The sequence below is a fragment of the Pseudophryne corroboree genome, chromosome 4, assembly GCF_028390025.1.
Source record: "Pseudophryne corroboree isolate aPseCor3 chromosome 4, aPseCor3.hap2, whole genome shotgun sequence".
Taxonomy (NCBI): Eukaryota; Metazoa; Chordata; class Amphibia; order Anura; family Myobatrachidae; genus Pseudophryne; species Pseudophryne corroboree.
In genome coordinates this window covers 228,433,246-228,455,825 of record NC_086447.1, presented here as the reverse complement: position 1 = coordinate 228,455,825, position 22,580 = coordinate 228,433,246, and the positions used below count along the sequence as shown (strand labels likewise).

At 45.1% G+C, this 22,580-nt stretch overlaps 1 protein-coding gene across 1 annotated transcript; it reads left to right on the top strand.

Annotated features, from left to right (window-relative positions):
* Positions 1-457: 457 nt before the first annotated feature.
* LOC134909264 (carboxypeptidase B-like) lies at positions 458-21,674 on the top strand. Its single transcript, XM_063915962.1, has 9 exons — positions 458-536; positions 4,671-4,767; positions 4,845-4,946; positions 5,489-5,590; positions 9,477-9,587; positions 9,675-9,765; positions 13,878-14,080; positions 18,402-18,486; positions 21,288-21,674. Exons 1-9 carry the CDS (start codon positions 526-528, stop codon positions 21,470-21,472), a joined length of 987 nt encoding a protein of 328 aa, XP_063772032.1. The 5' UTR covers positions 458-525; the 3' UTR covers positions 21,473-21,674.
* Positions 21,675-22,580: the final 906 nt, after the last annotated feature.

Sequence of the window (22,580 nt, the reverse complement as noted above, 5' to 3'; positions counted from 1 at the left end):
GTCAGCGTTCGTCCAGCATCCTGCACAGCTGCTGAACTAGGACTTCATTACATCCCACCCTGTATCTTATAAACGGTTTAGCCGTTATACTCTGTAAGGTTGGAGATGGCTATTAGTTTTGCAAAGCTGTATGCAAACTGATGACATTAAATATTTTGAAAATAGGAATTACTGATCCTCAAATAGAAAAATGAGCCAAGTTGTTCAAAGAAGCGGCCTCCATTAGCGATATTACTCCAATTACTCTTTCTGCTGGTTTAGGGTTTTAAAACATTTCAAAGGGGGCAGATAAACAGATGTAGATGGTGAAATGTTATATACTTTTAACTCTTTAGTGATTTTACATATAGAGTTTAGTATATGCAGCAGTTGTTTATCTTCTCAGCCGCTAATTTTCTATCTCTATTGTAGCTTGACTTCTGGCGTCCTGATTCCGTAGACCTGGTAGCACAAGGCAAACAAGCTGACTTCCGTGCTGAGAGCCACGTTTCCTATGATGTTCAGGCCCTGATTGAGCAAAGTGGAATGCCCTATGAGTAAGATGAGCGTTGGAGCTAATAGTATCTAAAAGGCATACTTTAAGTGACATACACATATGCTATGCTGATAGAAGATAAATGTAGTGATTTTCTAATGCTAATGCTGAGATGGCCTTACAGTTTCTGTGTAATATAAAAAAACATTTATGCCCATATGCAAAGTGGAAACATCTCCAGATGCATCCATGTCTGTACATGAATGATATGTCAACGTTTACATTGAGCGCAACACCCAAATAGATATTAAGCACAGGAAACTTAATAACATTTGTTTTGCGAAACACATTTTTGCTATTAGATTTGATTGAAAAAAAATCCCTAACACATCAAGTATATGAATGATAGTAGCAAAAAAAAAAAAAAAAAATGTATTCTACACAAAGTCATATAACGTAAGCACATGCAATGAAGATAACTTCAGAGGTAACACTGCAGTCAGGTAATTAGAGGTGTCTAGAGAGATATCTATCATCAACAGTGTGTATCTGCCCCAGTTCAAGGTGGGTACACACTATTAGATATATCTGCAGATCAATTGATCTGCAGATATATCTATGTACGGATCATACACACAGCCCGATCCGTCGGGGGACTGACGTCATGAGCGCCCGCCCAGTTCACCTGTCAATCACCGCCGGCCACCGCAGCATGTGTACGGGCGGTCGGACGACCGCCCCGTACACACACAGCGACGCGCCAATATATCGTTAGATATATTGGCTGTCGGCTGTGCTGCGCGGCCGATGCGATACGTCTGTGAACGACGGAGTTCACAGACGTATCGCCCGTACACACTGGCCGACGGTCCCGCGATGTATCGGCCGTTCAAGAGAACGGACGATACATCGACCAGTGTGTACGGGCCTTAGGCACCTGCAAGTGATACAGGTACTGCAGTGTGCACCCTTTTTTTCAATACTCCCCTCTCCGATCTGGTTACAGGTAAACACTAGTGACATAGGGGGATACTCTTTATACAGGCCAGGACCTGTTGGAGGGGCCCAGTGGTGTCTGCCCCCCCCCCCCCACACCACCACCCTCCATTGCAGTAACAGGCAGCAACACGGTACTTCCATCAGAGAGAAAGAAGTGACTGTTGCTACAACAGCCTCTCTCCCAGGCCTCGCACTGCTGCAGCAACAGTCAGCCCTCTCTTTCCCTGTGTGATGTGCGGTGGCAGAGAGGGGAGCGATCAAACTCAACACCCCACTACCCCTCATCCACCCATGGCTGACCACTAACCAAAGCCCACCCTGTGCCCGCACCTCCCCAAGTTGGCCACACACCCTCAGAATACCAGGGCCTGGCAAGCTGTCAGCGGCCCTGGGCATATGCAGTACAATTTAGCTTATTTTATGCTAAGCAACCTCCGCATAAGCCTCTTTGTGATTCAGAGGTGTACGCTTTTATAATAGCGGCTGCTGCATAAATCCACATTTGACCACACAATTGGACATTGCACTTGCCTATGGCAGATGCAGAATGTCAGACTAAAGGTGGCCGCTGGTGCCAGTGCAACTGACACTGACAAGCCAGCGACTTGTCCATGCTTTGTAGCCACCCCCCAGTTAGAACACAGAAATGTCCATCAAAATTGTATGGATGTGCTCACAATTTTGATCTGCATCTCTGTGTGGTAGCCAATGGGACGCATGCATAGTGCAGCACAGATGCATGCTCAGAGGGAAACCGTCACACAATTGCATCCGTTGCCCATCCCTGCATCCACCTCTGAATCATCCCCTTTATGTTTACTTACTCTGACTATACTGTGCTTTTTAAGTAAATCAAAACTGGTAACTGTGAAGAGAATGTGTTTCTGCTTTAGACAAAACCAACCAAAAGAGGATTACTGGATCTATTTATTACTGAGAACCCAACCACAGCGATAAGCATATATTTTTTTAATGTTCAATATAAAATCCATTACAGAATCTCCAGCATGTGCAGTATTTAAACAGCTTTTGCCAAAACTCACCCTCTGCATTTACTTCAAGCTTATCGTCATGTGGTAGCATACTGTACTTGATGATTCATTCATCATGGTAGGCCTAATGATGATAAATGGCATCATTATGATAAAAAAAAGAAAAACTTTGAAAATAATATGTTGCTAAATAAAATTCTGTCATCCAAAAATATATCCTCTGCTAAACCCACAGCCAGCATTAGGCTATGGGTAACCAGGCACTAGTTTTACAAGTATAATTTTACCAGCAGTTTATGGGGTTGGGTTTGCTGGGATAGGTAGGGCCAACAAAAAAAAAACTGATTTCTCTACTTGTACTATTTATTAATTTTTATTATTTATTATTAAGTAGAAGGCACAGGTGGTAAGAGGATCCTTAGTGTTTTCAGCATAACAATGGGGCAGATGTATTAGCCTGGAGAAGGCATAAGGAAGTGATAAACCAGTGATAAGTGCAAGGTGATAAAAGCACCAGCCAATCAGCTCCAATATGCAAATTGACAGTTAGGAGCTGACTGGCTGGTGTGTTTATCACCTTGCATTTATCACTGGTTTATCACTTCCTTATGCCTTCTCCAGGTTAATACATCTGCCCCAATGTTTGTTCTGGGAGAAAAAATATCAGCCCAATTTCCCTAGGAAACAAGGGGTCTTCTACACAGTGAGTTTCACTGTTACAGTCAGGGCCGATGCTCAGTGCCCCCCTGCAAACTATCAAATTACACCCTCCCATACTTAATAAAGGGATAGTGCTCACCTTCAATGTGCACTGCAAAAAAGGGATGTAGTCTCGTAAGGAAAGGACATTGTCACACAATCGTACTCCTAATTCAAATAACGCAATATAGTATCACAATCTTATTCACATTACATTGCATGTTACACATAATGCCCTCAGTAGTAGTGCCCCTTATACACATAATGCCCTCAGTAGTAGTGCCCCTTATACACATGATGCCCACAGTAGTAGTGCCCCTTATACACATAATGCCCACAGTAGTAGTGCCCCTTATACACATAATGCCCACAGTAGTAGTGCCCCTTATACACATAATGCCCACAGTAGTAGTGCCCCTTATACACATAATGCCCTCAGTAGTAGTGCCCCTTATACACATAATGCCCTCAGTAGTAGTGCCCTTTATACACATAATTCACACAATAGTAGTACCCTTTATACACAAAATGCCCACAGTAGTAGTGCCCTTTACACATAATGCCACAGTAGTAGTGCCCTTTACACATAATGCCACAGTAGTAGTGCACCTTATACACATAATACCCACAGTAGTAGTGCCCTTTACACATAATGCCACAGTAGTAGTGCACCTTATACACATAATACCCACAGTAGTAGTGGTCCTTACATATAATACCCACAGTGGTGCCCTTACACATAATATCCACAGGAGGGGAGAGTAGAAAGGGGGGTGGGTGTGGTGCTGAAGATTGAAGTGCATGCCACTGCTGTCTGTCATACAGGTGCAGTGGGGTGAATAGGTGAGGGGGAGAGGGGAGGGAGAGACCTGACTCTGGAGATCAATAGGCAGACTGGAGACAGAAGATCTGTCCTTCACGCTGTCAGTGCTGCTGCCTGTCATACAGTTTGACAGACGCAGCAGCAGCTGGTGGTAACAGCAGACAGCAGCAAGGTAGCAGAGTGGGGAGAGTGAATTTACAGCCCGGCAACTCTCTGCTTTGCAAACTCTGCTGAGTGTGTTGCACCAGCCCTGGTTATAGTGTCTCCAGCCCCAGCCTGTCATAGCCTAGTGCTTGTGGTGACTTTTGCAGTGTAACCCAACATTATTCATCCCCCTGCCATTACCACTACCATATCAGCCTCTAAGCACTAGTACTGCTATCACATCTAATATGGGGTCAATGTTGAAGATGAGGCATATGTATGTAATAGGGTCTGAGTTTACTGAAGGTGCGGGAAGCCAGCTTATCTCTGAGGTTTTTTTAAAGTACCAATAATTTACAATGCAAAACCATGCCTTGTACATGGTTGCCGCTTTTAAAAACCTCTGAGATCGGCTGGGATTCCACACCTCCGGTAAAGTCATACCCCATTACATATGCCCTGATGTTGTTCAACTTTAAATTAGCCCATTTGCGTCCTTTTAGAAATTGATTAAACTTATGTTCTGCTTTCCCCAAAGAATTATAATTGATGATCTGCAGGATGCCCTGGAAAAGCAGCGTGATAGCAATATCCGTGCAGTACACAGCTATGAGAAGTACAATGACATTGATACGGTATGATTATCTACCACAGATCTTACTATATATTAGAAATCATTGTGGTGTGCACTAACACCAACTTTGCCCCACAGATAAATGCTTGGTCTGCTAACATTGCTGCTCAGAACCCAGGAATTGTGTCCCGTTCCCAGCTTGGAACTTCATATCAGGGTCGTCCTATTTACTTGCTCAAGGTAATTTAACCCACAACTATTTCAGCAATTACATCAAGATAATCTGAATATTTATCAGCCTGACAAATAGCTTCTAATCTGCCATCTAACTGCACTTTACTGAGAAGGAAATGTATGTGACCGGGCACAGTGATTGATGCATTCATTAGCTGCACCCATGCAGATAGATACTGTAGAAGCATTGTACAGCTGTGATCAGTGTCATCTGTATTTTATGTGTTTGGTCTTGCTGTTCATAGGAATACCTAAAGTTTCTTCTTAGATTTCTGCGCCATTTGTCTACGTGGCCTCAGGGTTATGGCTAAATTTGAGTGGGCTGTGTGTGTGTGTGTGTGTGTGTGTGTGTGTGTGTGTGTGTGTGTGTGTGTGTGTGTGTATATATATATATATATATATACTCGTATATATAAAATGTAAACAATATGTTTATAACCAACTATATTTGCACTTAGTTTTGTTTCTGAGAATATGATCATCCTGTTTAATGTGTCTATTGTGTCTAATATTAGAAATTATTAATAGCTGTTCTCCTTATACTGAAGTTAGGGAAGAGTGGAACAAACAAAAAGGCGATATTTATCGACTGTGGATTCCATGCAAGAGAATGGGTCAGTCCTGCATTCTGCCAGTGGTTTGTTAGGGAGGTAAGTAACATTTTATTTTAACATTTGCTGGTGCTCTGTAATCACTTTGCTTTGTGTGATCAGGACATACAGAATACAGACATACTGTAATTGTGTCTATAAATATGTTTACTACAAATAAACAAGGCTAGCCTTTATCAATTTGGTGCCCTAGGCATGATTTTGCCTTGAGTTCCCTAACAGATAATCCCACCACCAAGCACCCATCACCCCTCACCCAGCACAGCACAGTTCATAGAACAGCACCCATCACACCTTACCCAGCTCAGCACCCATCAGCCTTCACCCAGCACAGCAGCAGCAATTATAACCCCTCACCCAGCAAGACACCCACCACAGCACCCATCACCGCTTATCCAGCACAGCTCTCATCACCCAGCACAGTAAGCTTCACCCCCTCAACCAAAACACAACCCCTTACCCAGCACCCCTCTCAAGCCCAGCAACCCTTACCCAGCACAGCACCCATCACGCTTACCCAGCACAACACCCCTTACCCAGAACCACTCTCCCATCAAAGAACCCCTCTCCTAGCACAGCACCCCTCACGTAGCACAGCATAGATCACAGCAGCTACACCTATCACCCCTCACCCAGCACAGCACTCAGCACTGCTCACCTAGCACAGCATCCCTCACCCAGCACAGCACAGGTCAGAGCACAGCACCCATCATACCTCACCCAGCACAGCACAAATCACCCCTCACCCAGCACAGCACAGATTAAAGCACAGCACCAATCACTCCTCATCCAGCACCCATCACCTTCCACCCAGCACAGAACCCCTCTCCCAGCACAGCAGCAGCACCTATCACCCCTCACCCAGCACAGCACTCAGCACTGCTCACCTAGCACAGCATCCCTCACCCAGCACAGCACAGGTCAGAGCACAGCACCCATCATACCTCACCCAGCACAGCACAAATCACCCCTCACCCAGCACAGCACAGATTAAAGCACAGCACCAATCACTCCTCATCCAGCACCCATCACCTTCCACCCAGCACAGAACCCCTCTCCCAGCACAGCAGCAGCACCTATCACCTCTCACCCAGAAAGGTACCAATCACCCAGCACAGTACAGCACCCATCACCCCTTATCCTGCACAGAACCTCTTACCCAGCACCCATCATCAGCATAGCATTGGTAACAGCAGCTGCACCTATCACCCCTCACCCAGCACAGCACTCAGCACTGCTCACCTCAGAGCCGGCCCTAGCAAATTTGATGCCCTAGGCAAAATTTTGTCTGGTGCCCCCTAGCTCCGCCGCTAGTTCTGCATCTGTACCTGCAACGCTCAGGTAGTGGGGCCCACCGGGGGGTTACCCTGTGGGCCAGTTCAACTCTGCACAATGCCACATAGTAATGACCATAATACATATAATTCCACACAGTAAAGGAACCTTACACATATGCCCCACATTAGTAATGCCCATAATACACATAATGCCACACAGTAATGCACCTTACACATATGCCCCACATTAGTAATGCCCATAATACACATATACTGCCACAGATACTACCACACTTGCTGGTTATACAAAAAGACCAGTATCAAACATGTAGAAACTGTCCATTCTCTTCACTATTCAGTGTGTTTGCTGGTGTCTGTTACTGCATGCCCTTTACTTTATACTGTGGGAGTGATATGCTCTGCCCTCCAGTCTGATGTGTCTGAAAGTCATGCTGCACTGATGTTTCATATAGAAAAGCACAACGCAACTTACTGACCACTTTACAGTGATGGGTGGCAGGGGAATTTTACGGCATGGACTGACTAGGAAATAAAGTGTGGGGAGAACATTGCCCATGTTATGTCCCTGCAGACACCTGGGAATTGCACAGGGATAAGGGACACAGGATAACAGGGTCCCCCTCCCCTATGTGCACAAGCAGTATAGGTGATGTCAGGTTACTGTGAAGCAGTCTTCCAAAATACACATGTGTTATAGAAGCCATCCAGTAATAACCTTATATAGTCAGTGAAAATGTCACAGGTCCAGGAATTGCATTTACTTGGCTTCTGCTGTCTGTCTGAGGTCTCGCAAGTCAGGGGCATTCAAGCATGTCAGAGGAAGTTTAAGGCACAGTGTGCATTTTTTTTACAAATGTAAACAGCAGTGTATACAAGTACTGATTGAATACATTTGGAAAGTAACAGTTAGTTTGCAGACTGTCCCTCCCAGCATGAGATACTGCAGGGACATGCTTGGATGCCCCTAGACATGCTTGGATGCCCTAGGCAAATGCCTAGCCTGCCTATAGCTAAGGCCGGCTCTGGCTCACCTAGCACAGCACCCCTCACCCAGCACAGCACAGGTCACAGCACAGCACCCATCATACCTCACCCAGCACAGCACCCTTCACCCCTCACCGAGCACAGCACAGATTATAGCACAGCACCCATCACACCTCACCCAGCACCTTTCACCCAGCACAGCACCCCTCTCCCAGCACAGCATAAATAACAGCAGCAGAACCTATCACCCCTTACCCAGCAAGGCACCAATCACCCAGCACAGTACAGCACCCATCACCCCTTATCTCGCACAGCACCTCTTACCCAGCACCCCTCATCAGCACAGCACCCAGCACAGCATAGATCACAGTAGCTGCACCTATCCCCCCTCACCCATCACAGTACTCCTCACCCAGCACAGCACCCATCACACATCACCCAGAACTCAGCAACACCACCCCTCACCCAGCACATCATCCCTCTCCCAGCACAGCATAGATCACCACAGCAGCACCTATCACCCCTCACCCAGCACAGCATCCCACTTCTAGCACAGCACCCCTCACCCAGCACAGCAAAGATTCACAGCAGCAACACCTATCACCCCTCAGCCAGCACACCATGCATCACCCAGCACCCCTCACCCAGCACAGCATAGATCCCTGCAACAGCACTTATCACCACTCACCTAGCACACGCCTCACAGCACAGTCAGCACCCATCACTCACAGTACAGGAATACAGCTAAACTTACTTACTTAAGGCTCTTGGTACAGGCAACTGTGGTGGCCCCTGCAACCCCTGTTACTCCTTGTTGTGTGTAGCTGCACTTGGTGGCTGCAGTTCAGCCTGCTGGAGACAGAGTCATGAGGTATGACTTACAAGCTCCGCAAAGCCCCATGCGAGGAGTTGCTGTGACTGGGCATGCACAGCATTCCTCTCCCGGTGATTTTACTGGTAGTGCAGAATGAGATTTTGTGTATGCACAGAAGATGATTCTGACTGATGCCTGATCGGAGCTGGTCTCCAATTGTGGTAGCCGCTTCCATGGTACACCAATCTGCCGCTGGCCCAAGGCTTGGGGTGCCCCTAGGCATTTGCCTATAGTCATCTCTGCTTATAAAACATTAACAAAATCTCAAGAAGAGAGTCATTTTCATTAGAATAGACCCTTATTCAGTTTGATAATGATATTTAGGTACAGTCATTAAATCGTGTATCTGTTCACTATTTTAGGATTATGCAATATCCTTGCACTTGCACACGTGTATGACTGTGTGTGTGTGTGTGTGTGTGTGTGTGTGTGTGTGTGTGTGTGTGTGTGTGTGTGTGTGTGTGTGTGTGTGTGTGTGCGCGCGCGTGCATGTGGTGGGGATAATGGGTTGTATCATCTACTGGGGTAGGACTGATGTGAATGATTATATATTCTGCAGAGAGCTCTGCGTAATATGTAGGTGTCATACAAATATCAAATAAATCTGAAATTAAACAAATAAAATATATTTCACGTCTTCTTGTGGCATATAACATAAATGCTACAGTATCTCTAGTCCTATAGTAAGTCCACAGTAATATATAACAGTAAAGGAAAGACAGTAACAGGGGCATTTCATGGATGACAATATGTATTTGTTTCACTACAGGCTGTTAGCTCTTATGGCACAAATTCAGAATATACTACTCTCCTCAACAACCTGGATATCTATGTTCTCCCAGTCCTGAATGTTGATGGTTACGCATACACCTGGACCACAGTAAGTAGTCTAACACAGCAACATTAGCTGGAGTTACAGTATTGTGTCTGCAGTACAATTCTCTAAATTCAGAAATGTTCTTTATAGAACCGTATGTGGAGAAAGACACGTTCTGCTAACAGTGGCTCCACATGCATTGGAACAGATCCAAACAGAAACTTCAATGCTGGATGGTGCAGTAAGTAGATATCTGTGTTTTCAATGTACAGTATATACAAGAATTCTTAGAAATGAAAAGTGTGCGCAAATAAGTATATTTGAACATGTAGATGTGAATATACAGCCCTTCCGGAAGACTTACAAATCCTATGTATGAGAAGGCAGGTCACGGTTACTTCACATCTTCCATATGGAGAAGTGATAATTATAGAGCTATGACTCCCAATAATGTGCAGGCCAGAAAAACAATGGAGAGCATGTGACTACAGCCCCAGACATCAACATAAAAATAGATATCATGACAGCACGATGATAACCAGCAGACAGCTGGCCATACAGCCGCCCATAAATCATATATATTAAACTTGTATTTATATTTTCTGCACAAAATTATGCAATTGTTCTACGTTTACATATTTAAGGAGATATTGGGGCTAATAATAAAGGGGAGTGTACATGCCCACATGGCACTAGCCACACCCACACAGCACTGGTCACCAAGGGCGTAGCTACCATAGATGCAGGTAGTGCAGCTGCTATGGGGCCCAGAGGCGGGTATAGGTGTCATGCCATCCCTAGACACAATAATATCGGCCACCCTTTTCACCCCCCCACCATTCACAACTACACTCAGCCTCCATGGTCAAAAGCCTTATAATTTGATTAAAGCCCTGGAAATAATTATTGGCACTAATATGATTATACAGCCCATCTTATTATCTTCTGGTGATGGAGATGACCAGTCACACCCACAGGGCATAGGCTGCATCTTCTCTATAGACTCTATAGTAGAAGAGACTTTGGAGTACAGGAGACCCCCAGTACAGGAGACTCTGCAGTACAGGAGACTCTGCAATACTGGTGACACTGCACTACAGGCGACTCTGCAGTAAAGAGAACCCTGCAGTAAAAACACTGCAGTAAAGATAACCTAACTCTATAGTAGAATAAACCCCCAGTACAGGAAACTTGACAGTACAGGAGAACCTCAATACTGTACATTAGACTCTGCAGCACAGGAGACCCCTGTGGTACAGGAGACTCTGTTGTACAGGATACTCCACAATACATGAGACCCCGCAGTACAGGTGACTCTGCAGCTGAGGAGACTCCCCAGAACAAGTGACTCTGCAGTAGAGGAGCCCTCTTCAGCGCCTGTACAGCATCATCATGGGTGGCATCACTCAGGTCCACAGCCTACAGATCAAAAGAGGTGTATATTTGTGCCTGGCTGATAGGCAAATGGAAGAACTGAATAGGAGCAATAAGCAGGCCCCTTCGACCACCAGAATGTATGGCAATGCACCCCTCTCCTTTCCTGGGGTCAGTGTAGTAGAACAACAGTATACATTTTAAAGAATTGTCAGTTAGACCTAAAGCCTGTCCAGGCACCATACTGCTATAGCCCCTGATAGCGGCCCTGATAGTGGGCACAGGATGTATATAGTGGGCATGGGATAGTGAGGGCATTAGATAGCTATGAGGGGGCAGGATGTATGGAGTGGGCATGGGACAGTGAGGGCATTATATAGCTAAGAGGGGGCAGGATGTATGGAGTGGGCATGGGACAGTGAGGGCATTAGAAAGCTATGAGAGGGCAGGACTTGTAGAGTGGTCATCTCTCTGTCTGACACAGCACTTACAGTCTTTACTGTGGGTTCTGCTTTGGTTTACACTGCTCCATTTACCTCTCCCCTTGGTGAAACTCGGCTGCTCCGGGACACAGTGTCAGCTCCTCTTCTTGACAGGGTGGTTGCAATGCAATGACGTCAACTCAGCTCCTGCGGGACACAGTGTCAGCTCCTCTTCTTGACAGGGCGGTTGCAATGCAATGACGTCACGTTTGCGGGAACACGAGCTTCTCTGTGGGAGAAAGAGCTTTTTGCAGGAGGCAGAGCTGTCTGACGGGAGGCAGAGCTGTCTGATGGGAGGCATGGCTTTCTGGAGGGAGTTGTTTGGAGGCCAGCACTCACAGTCACAGATGGACGGGTATCAGAGGTTTTGGCTCTGGGGCCTGCAAACCACATAATGAGGGTAATTCGGACTTGATCATATATGTGCTAAATTTAGCACATTTACGAACACTTTTAAAGACATGCGATGGGACGCCCAGCACAGGGCTAGTCCACCCTGCATGTCTGGCTCTTCCCCCCCCCCCCCCCACACACACACACAGGTACAAAAGCATCGCACGGCGGCAATGCTTTTGTACCTGAAGAGTAGCTCCCTACCAGCGCAGCTCCTGCGTGCTGGTAGGAGCTACCCGTCGCTCTCCGGGTTGCAGCGGCTGCGTGTGACGTCACGCAGCCGCCATGGCCCGCCCCTCGCATGGTCCGGGCACGCCTGCATTGCCCGGACTATGCACCCAAAACGGCGGCCCAACACCGCCGGCCCACCCCCTCCCACCCAGAAAGCACCTCTGCCTGTCAATTAGGGAGAGGCGATCGCTGAGCTGAGATGCCGATCGCATCTCTGGCATGCACCAGCTCACTGCAGCGCCTGCACATGCGCAGTTCATACCTGATCGCCCGCTGTGCGAAAACGCAAAGCATCAATCAGGTCTGAATTAGCCCCAATGTGTCTCCCAACTGTGAGGGATGTGTTTATGCCAGCACAGCAGCGCTCCTGCACCAGCATACCTTCTGCCTGCTGCCCTTCTGTGCCCGGGTGCCCAGCGCCTCCCACAACCTGATCAGCTACTGCTCTGATGCAGCATTGGGGCGCTGCAGTGTCATGCCTTCCCCAGCAGGTGCTGCCCCAAGGCATGTGCATAAAAGGAAATCCAGCACTGATGGGGCTCAGAGCAAAGAGGGGCCCACAATCCCTGTCAAAGTTACATGTGTTATATACATTTTTTTTGTACTGGGTGGTACACATGGGCCCTTACAAACTTTTGCTACAATATATCTAGTTATGACCCTTGACCTGCTTATTGTATTGTGATATAAAATGAACTGGAGTGCATTATAATGTTATATAATATGAGGCACTATAGTGTGGCACAATATGAACTGAGAGCACATAATGTTGCATAATATGAACTGAGGGCACTGTAATGTGGCACAATGAAAAGTGGTGGCACTATAGTGTGGCATAATATGAACTGGGGCACTCTAATGTTGCATAATATGAATTGGGGATACTGTATGTCATACTGTGAATTGGGTGCACTGTGTTACATAATGTGTACTGGCAGCCTTACAATGTGGCATAATGTGAACTAGGGCACTGTTGTGGTTCATATGAACTAGGGCACTACTATGCGGAATAACAATAATATTATAGGCCCAGATTTAAAAAGCCTTGGAAACTGATAAATTGCACGGTGATAAAGTACCAACCAATCAGCTCCTAAATGTGCCTGTAACATGACAGTTAGGAGCTGGTTGGTTGGTACTTTATCACCGTGCAATTTACCACTCTCCAAGGCTTGATACATCTGTGCATAAGGTACTACTATGGTTCATAAAATAAACTAGGGCACTACTATGGGGCATACAATAAAAGTCTGCAGCAGAGAGGTGTCTCTCTAGAAGCATTGTGACAGGGGCTCCTTCAAAATGTTACTATGGGGCCCACAAAGTTCTTGCTATGCCCCTGCTGGTCACACAGTAGACCCTTGATCACTTTCAGCCCCTAGCCCATGTAGCCCTTAGGGGTCTATTTACTAAGCCTTGGATGGAGATAAAGTCGCTGGAGATAAAGCACCAGCCAATCGGCTCCTACCTGCTATGCCACAGGCTGTGTTTGAAAAATGACAGTTACCAGCCGATTGGCTGGTACTTTATCTCCACCGACTTTAACTCCATCCAAGTCTTAGTAAATAGACCCCTAAATCTGGCCTTGACGATGTGCTCATGTGTTTGCACGCCGCCTTATCAAAGTGGGAGGCTCTTTTGGGATCACAATGGCGCTGACGCACACGTCACATGAATAATCTACAAAGTGCCCCAAAGACAGGATACTTAGAGCATGAAACTCAATAACAATATTATGCACTACCGCCCCACCCCAAGAAGTTGCACTGAATTTCATATGTAGCCAATATTGAGTATATTTACAGAGTACTGCTTATTTATGTAAGTACTGTATTTAAAAAAATATATCTATATTTTTATTTCATTTGTTAAGCTGCTGGAGCTTCCACAAGAGCTTGTGACGATACGTACTGTGGCTCTGCCCCCGAATCTGAGAGGGAAACCAAAGCTCTTGCTAACTTTATCCGTAGCAATATTTCTTCTATCAAGGCCTACCTGACCATCCACTCCTATTCTCAGATGTTGCTCTTCCCCTACTCCTACTCATATGCTGTTGCTAAGGATCACAATGAACTGGTGAGTAAATAGAATAGAATATACAGTATTTTCCATTTGGTCAATTATAATGGTTCACTGTTACAGTAACTGGATTACAGTAACTGGAATTGTCATTGGTGCTGCTGACATACCATCTCTCATTGCTGTTTTTCATGGAGCCAAAAAGAAAATGAACAGTATGCAAAATAATCATACATGCAAAACAGGAACTTATAATAAATACTGGCTCCAAAAGCACTTCAGTCATATTATTTATTTGTGCTTAGTTATGACTAGTACATGGGAATGTGTATGATAGATATAGCTTTATGCCCTTCCTCTGTAATTGCTGTCTATAGCTGTCTGTAAGTTTCCCAGTGACATCATACCCCACCCTCACTTACAACTGACTCCGGCCTCTGCCAGAAAAATGGATGACACGATCATGCTGTGTATGGATGTTTGGCGCCAGCACTAAGCACCAGGCTTTAGGGCTGCAAAAAATGAAAGACATGTTCCTTATTCAATGTCTTAATGGTAACAAGCTTCACCCTTACACTGAACACTGACCATTAACATGATGGGACAACAGCTGTCAACTTCACACAACTGTCAGCTTCGTACCTGTGGAGCTGCTGGCTGCTTCTCCACGTTTGTAAGGTACTGGGGTATGGAGCTGGTCTACATTGCCAAGAACAGAAGATGCCACCCACAGTAAGCAACAAATGAAGGGTAGTCTGGAAAAATAGGGGAAGCACCAACAGGATTTTAACTAGGGGCTGCAGGACTGTAGCTCCCATCCCCCCAAGTAAAATCTGCCAACCGCGGGAATAATAGTGGCAGTGACCTCCCATAGGAAGAGCTCCCTTCTAATCATTGCCAGACAGGTAGTCCTAGGAGGGAGTGCTTTCTCCCTCTGGGACTGCCAGTCCCCCTGCGATTTAATTACTAGAGAGAGTGCTTTCCATGGGAAGCCACTCCCCTGCCATAATCTCCCCATGGGACTGCCAGTCCACATGTGATAGCAAAGAGAGTGTTTCCCATTGGAAGCCACTCCCCTGCTATAATGTCAGCCTATCTGGCTTGTAGAGGCTGCAGCTGATGCAGTTTCTAGAAGTCATTCATCAATCACCAGGAGGACAGGGAGGAGTGAAGGCTGCTGACCTCCCCAGTAGACAGGTAACGAGCCGCTGTTGGTTAGAAATAACGGATATGAACACTCATACTGTAATAAGATGCCATATTTTAAACTGCTTAGATTGTTAAACCAAGATATAAAACTAAAAACTAAATGGTTGGCCTGCAAAATCCCGCAACTGACTAAAATTTTTAAAGATATTTAGACAGATATCACACTAATGAATTGTCCACATACTTTTATCTTAGTGATTAAGACTAATAATATAAAGTATTTCAGTGTTTACATTTTCTATCAAAATGCTGATAGTTTGTTTTTCCCATCATCAATGCTTGTTAGCATTGCGCTCCGCTCGCCACCCCTGTCGGGATTGTGTGGTCAGGATTCAGGCATCGGTATTTTCACCGCCGGGATCCCGTCCAGCGGGATTTAGTACTGATCCAGGCTAAAGTATGCAAATTGGTCGATGTTTTCTTACTGCGCATGCATCTAATCTGCACTGCACGCCTGCAGTAATTGAATGGTGATTGTGGTCACAATGAGGGATTAGTCACAAACTGAGTGACAGGTAGAAAGCAACAGGGAGTGGTCGGATAAACGCAGGCATGTCATGGCCATTAAGATGGCCTTTTCTGGGTGTGCATAAATTAGCAGTTGCAATCTCATTTGTTACTGGAGACCCCCCTGCATCCCAGGAGAGCTGCTCAGCCTGTGCATTTTCAGAGGCACTGACCCGATATGTGACGATGGTACCAACGTTTCTGCAGTTGTACACTGTTGGACAGAAATGATGAGATAGCAGTGGGCATCCCTATGGTCAGGTTAGCTTCTACCCATATTAGCAAATAGTCACAATTGAAGACAGCACAAGATTGCAACCATAATCACATCAGCGACCATATCTGAATGCGGCTATTGGGGGTCATTCCGAGTTGATCGCTAGCTGCCGTTGTTCGCAGAGTAGCGATTAGTGAAAAAAATGGCTAATCTGCGCATGCGTATGCACCGCAATGCGCGCGCACGTCGTACGGGTACGAAGTCTTTTGTGGTTTTGCACTGGTTCTAGCGACGATTCCAATCGCACAGCCGAACGCAAGGAGAATGACAGGAAGAGGGCATTTATGGGTGTCAACTGATCGTTTTCTGGGAGTGTTTGGAAAAACGCAGGCGTGGCCGGGCGTTTGCTGGGCGGGTATCTGACATCATTACCGTGTCACTCATTGCAGCAATCATCGCACAGGATAAGTAAGTACAGGGCTGGTCTTGTTTTGCACAAAATGTGTTTGCAAGCGCTCGGCTGCACAGGCGTTCGCACTCCTGCAAAGCGAAAATACACTCCCCCGTGGGCGGCGACTATGCGTTTGCATGGCTGCTAAAAACTGCTAGCGAGCGATCAACTCGGAAATGACTCCCATTGTGCGAACTAACTTTAGCATTTACTACTAACACTGTCAAACTACAACTTCTGGCATAATCAAGATGCATATGCTGCACTGTTATACTGGCAACATTCCTGTTCGTCTCCTGCCGTAAAACTGACACAAATGCTACCATTACAGAAGATGCGGACTCTGAGAGATACACAAAATGCATCTTTAGCTCAAAAAATGCTTCCAACTCTACTTACATCCCTCAGTTTCCTTTTGCCTTCTATGAATACGCACTATAAGATTATCTGTCCAATCTGGCTGGTTGGAACGAAAATCTGGTAATGTCTGAGAGCAAATCACAATCAACCATTTGATCCCAAAAGCCGTAAAATGGACAAATGGTTGTCAGGATAAATTGGTTAAATCAAACAGATTTAACCAATTTGAATATCCATTTTTGTCTGTTTTCCAGTGTTTCGGAGCAAATGGTCAGTTGCCATGTGCTCCCATACTATAGGTTGCCAGATTTCCATTCCAACCAGAAAGATTGGTCACATATTCTTATAGTGTGTAGCTTATGGCATGAATGATTTCTCCTAATATGTTGTTCAGATAGTCTCAGAGTATTCAAGTATCCAAAGATGGAGAAAGCTAAGTGGAATTTGTCACAAGTTTAAAGCACCTTCTAAGATTTTTAATATGAATCTGTTAATAATGCTTATAATAGATGCAGATGGTAAAAACATACTGTACAGTATATTGGAAAGAGTTGATAATTACAAAATAAGTATTATATAGTAATAAGAGTATACTAAAAACAAATAAATGGCAAGAAGTTTAGTTATATTTGTGTGAATTGTTTCCAAACATCACAACGCTGAAATATCATTATCATTATTACTATTTATTAGCAGTTTATATATATATATATATATATATATATATACACATACACATACACGGGTGGATTGAGATGGAAAACCAGCCCCGGAAATTAAGTTTATGGAAGCAGTCCTAATAGGGGTGGGTGCAGTCTAATGATGGGGTGGGATCTGCTGAGGGGATTGAATCCCACCTCATAGGGCCTGCTTGTACGCACTTGCGGCCTTTCTTCTATCTTTTGCTGCAATTGTGTCTGAGACCGGGGGCAGATTGGGAACTAGAAGTGGCCCTGTAATATTTTGGTGAAGTGGTCCGACATGGGCAACACAAGAGATATATCATGAATAGGGACAATGCAGTGTACTGAGTGCAGAGTCGGACTGGGGCGTGTAGGACCCACCGGGGTAATACAATTACAGGGCCCCATGGTTACAGGCTTCGTTAACCATTAGTGCATGGTCTGGGCCCCTTGATAAAGATATATAATAAATACCGCTAGTGCAGGCATGATAATCTACCAGATTAATAGCAGCAATGCACTGTAGAGAAAACACCATAGTCCTGTGCAGTATAAGGTAACATATGTATAATGTATAATTCAAGTGCACAGTCTGGAACCTGATCTCTAGAGGAGGAGGAGGGCCCCCTGCAGTTGCAGGCAGTGGGGCCCACCGGTGGTTTCCCCTGTACCCCTGTGGGCCAGTCCAACCCTGACTGAGCGTGGTGGGCTGCCTGTCATGTGGGGGGTGGGGCCATATGACAACACACAAAACAGGCCCCACAGACATGCTGGCCTACCAGGAATCTTCCTGGTGAGCTGTATGGTCAGTTGGCCAACCCACCCCTTTGTGTGGATAGATAGATAGATAGATAGATAGATAGATAGATAGATAGATAGATAGATAGATAGATAGATAGATAGATAGATAGATAGATAGATTTCTAACAATTTCACCAATGTTTCTTTCAGAATGCAGTTGCTAAGGGAGCAGTTGACGCACTAACTTCATTGTATAAGACTAAATACACCTACGGTGCTGGAGGCACAACAATTTGTAAGTTACTGTATTAATATTATTTCTTATACCAGTTTAAATTGCAGGTTTCAACAACGAGTCTTTCTCTCTTTAGCTCACAACTTTTACTTGCCACACACAGCATACAGTTCTAATTTGTATCTACAGTAAATCAGACAGTAATGGCTATCTATATATAAGGAGACAAATATTTGACTGCATATGAAAGCATGAACTATATATTAGTGATGCAATGAAAAGTTTCATAGAGCCATTTACACAGTGGAGAGATGACCATGGATTTAGGAAGGGTAGCCACTATGGAGCTCAGAGGTGAGGAGGTCTAACAATGCTGGTTCCACATCCTCTCAGAGGCCTCCACACCCACCAACGCATATCCACAGCACTCCCCAGGTCCTCCTGTGCTGCACTCAAATTAAATGTCCTTTTCATAGCAGCTCATGGTCAGCAAAGGGCCCTGAATGATACATCTTCATTGTTAGAAACTTAGAAACATAAAATTTACAGCAGAAAATAACCACTTGGCCATTCTAGTGTTCCCCTTTTTTAACCTTATAATAATCTCAAATCTAGTTGATCCTTAGTTATTTGTAAGGATATCCTTATGTCTATCCCAAGCATGTTTAAATTGCTGTAATATATTAGCCTCCACCACCTCTGATGGGTGTCTATTCCACTTATCTACTACCCTTTCTTTGAAGTAATTTTTCACTCATATTTCCCCTGAACCTCCCCCCTCTAGTTTTAGCGCTTGTCCTCGTGTTCTAATACTTCTCTTCCTTTGAAGAATGTTTCCCTCCTGGACTTTGTTAAAATCCTTAATATATATTTGAAATTTTTTATCATGTCGCCCCTTTCCCTTCTCTGCTCCAATTTCTACATATTGAGATCTTGTACTCTTTCCGGGTATGTTTTGTGATGTAGGCCATGCACTATTTTAGTTGCCCTTCTTTGTATGCTCTGCAATATATTTATATTCTGGAGATATGGGTGGTCATTCCAAGTTGATCGCAGCCAGCAACTTTTTGTTGCTGCTGCTGCTGCGATCAATTAGTCCACGCCTATGGGGGAGTGTATTTTAGCTTAGCAGGGCTGCGATCGCTTGTGCAGCCCTGCTAAGCTAAAAATTTTTTAACCAGAACAAGACTAGCCCTGGACATACTTACCCCGTGCGACGATCTCAGCGATGCTGGGGCCGGCTTTGACGTCAGACATCCGCCCTCCGTTCTGCTGGACACGTCTGTGTTTTCTTCACCACTCCCCAAAAACAGCAAACAACGGTCTGGTGATGACCAGGAACGCCTTCTTTCTGTCAATCTTCTTGCGGGCGCCTCTGAGACCGCTTTCTTCGTTGTCCGCGACGTAACCCGGCGACCCCTGTCGCCGGGCAACGATGCTCATGCGCAGTGCGGCCGCCACACATGCGCATTACAGACCCGTTCGCACTGCAGCAATAAACCGCTGCATGCGAATGGGTCAGACTGACCCCCATGGTCTCCAAAACTGGACACAGTATTCCAGATAACCCATACAGTGGCATTATTACTTTTTCCTTTCTGCTACTGATCCTCTCCCTATGCAGCCAAGCTATATTGCTTACCGGCCTATTGGGTTTTTGAGACCCAAGTGAATGATTTTGCTTTTTTTTTTTTTTTTGCATTAAACTGTAGTTGCCATGCTCTCGGCCATTCCTCTACTCTACCAAGTTCCTCAATCATTTGTTTTACCCTTCCTGGTGTGTCTACCCTGTTGCATACTTTTTTTTCAAACCCATGTGCAATGTCACCAAAAAAGATATTAAAAAGCACTGATCCATGTACAGATCCTTAGGGTACTCCACTGGTAACATTTCCCACCTGTGAATGCAAAGATAACCAGTGGAGTACCCAAGAGAACGCTGAGGCCTTTCCTAAGTTTGGCTATGTTAGCAGGGCTGCATTGTACCATCCCTACATTTTTAAATCATTAAAATGTTGATATTTTTAAAACTTTGGACCTGATTCATGTTTGTAAGTAAGGATAAAAGCAAGAGGAGGAGGCCTGTGTGCAGCCTCCAGGTGGGCCCCCTCCCCTCTAGCTGGCAGTGCTGTGTAGACTCTGGGCACTAGGGTCCCTAGGGGACCATAGCGCTGTTCCAGAGTCCACAGCATATGCACAGATTTTTGGGAAAATGGTGCAGTGGCCATTTTCCCAGTGATTTCCCTACTGCGCACGTGCGAATCACCGGGAAATGGCACCGCACCATTTTTTCAGTGATTTCAGCAGCACTGCTGTTGCTCCGTGAGACTCTGGAGGGTAAGCATTTCAATTAATGGGTGCAGGGTGTGTGGTGTGGGCCCGTGTGCACTGCACACATTGCACCCATTATACAGTAAATACGCCAGTGAGGGGAGCAAATACATTTATATTTTTTCTGTGCAGGGTAAATACTGACTGCTTTTGCATGTAGCCCACAAATGTTAGATAGCTTTATTTTTACACTGCAATTTATATTTCAGTAGGAACACACCCCACCCAAATCTAAATCTCTTTGCACATGTAAAATCTGCCCCACATGCAGTGCGAAAATGGTTTTGCCCAGTTGCTTGCTTTTTTGCTGTACTTACAAACATGAATCAGGCGCTTGATACCCACGATTGACAATTCAAATACAACTGAAAATCAAACATCTTGTTTATGTATTTATTATGTTCAGGTAAATATTTATGTAACTTTGATATTTCTATTACAAAATGTTTTAACTAAAGATTCAAACGTAGTTTTATTAAGTGGTATCTGCTGCATTCGCCGGAGAAAGTAATCCTCTCTTTGCACCACAGACCTAGCTGCCGGAGGCTCCGATGACTGGGCCTATGACGCAGGTGTTAAATACTCCTTCACATTCGAGCTGCGTGACACAGGAAGATATGGCTTTGCTCTCCCCGAATCCCAGATCAAGCCCACATCTGAGGAAACTGTTCTGGCTGTAAAATACATTGCCAACTATGTCCTGAAAAACGCATAATCACATTGTATTAAAATAACAAGTTACAGTATCATGAATCAAACAATGATTGCACATCACCCTTTTTTAATGTTTTCATTTTATTATTTGTTAACTGCCTAGGTTTTAATTACCTGTTGGGAAGAAATAGATGTAAATGACTGATAAGGAAATACAGATAAAATAAAGGCATTAGAATGGAATACAGTGCTTATCCATAAATCATTAAATAGACAGATGTGGCATAGAAGCTTGTATTTTAGCATTATTTTTTTTCCAATTCAGATTGTTTAATATGTTAAACATTATCAAGACTAGTAATCTTACTGTAATCTCTGTGCCAATATCAAAACAGACAGTGATATACAGTAAGGGAGCTTGATCACAGATCTATAAGGTGATACCTTATAGTGGAATCAATCTACTCAAAAAGAAATTCCTGTGCACATACTCTGAGCAACACCTTATTATGCCCCACAGAGTAATGCCCCATTGCACCATATTAAGCCCCAACAGTAATGTCCCGATACCATATTAAGTCCCCACCATAATGCTCCTGACACCATAGTATGCCCCACAGTTTTGCCTGTGACCATATTATGCCCTCACAATTTTAATGCTCTATGCCACAGTATCTGCTTATTGTCAGGGTTTCTGTTCATTGTCAGGGGCTCACGGCTGCCACCACAGGTCTAAGGTCCCAGTGGAGGCCACTCTTCGCACCTGCCCCCTCTCAAACTATTGAAAAGGTCCATCCCAAAATGGGCACCGCCTCCCCTAGCATTTTTAATAACTGTTTCCTCTGTGGTGGTGGCCATTTTGGGAGGGACGTTTTCAATAGTATTCCACATGGAGTACTGTCTGCTGCACTGACTGCATTGCAGGAAGCAGAAGGCAAGTGGCAGGTGAACGGGGGCAGCAAGGCAGTGGCGGGGGCCTGGCTCCAGGGCTGGTTCCAAGGGTACTAGCACCCTACAAGAGAATTTCTAGAGGTCCCCCTCCTCCCAATATGTGTCTGTGGTAATGTGTTATTTGCATGCACTCAATGAAAAGTGGGCATGGCCTCACAAGAGCGTGGTCCCACAACAAGGAGCGTGGCCTGAAAGGGAATACCATTTCTGTTTTTACC

Bases quoted from the DNA above. Each gene is read 5' to 3' on its own strand.
- LOC134909264 (XM_063915962.1), top strand. The intron at 9,766-13,877 runs GTAAGTAGATAT...TCATTTGTTAAG, and splicing joins CTTCAATGCTGGATGGTGCA to CTGCTGGAGCTTCCACAAGA. The intron at 14,081-18,401 runs GTGAGTAAATAG...TGTTTCTTTCAG, and splicing joins CTAAGGATCACAATGAACTG to AATGCAGTTGCTAAGGGAGC.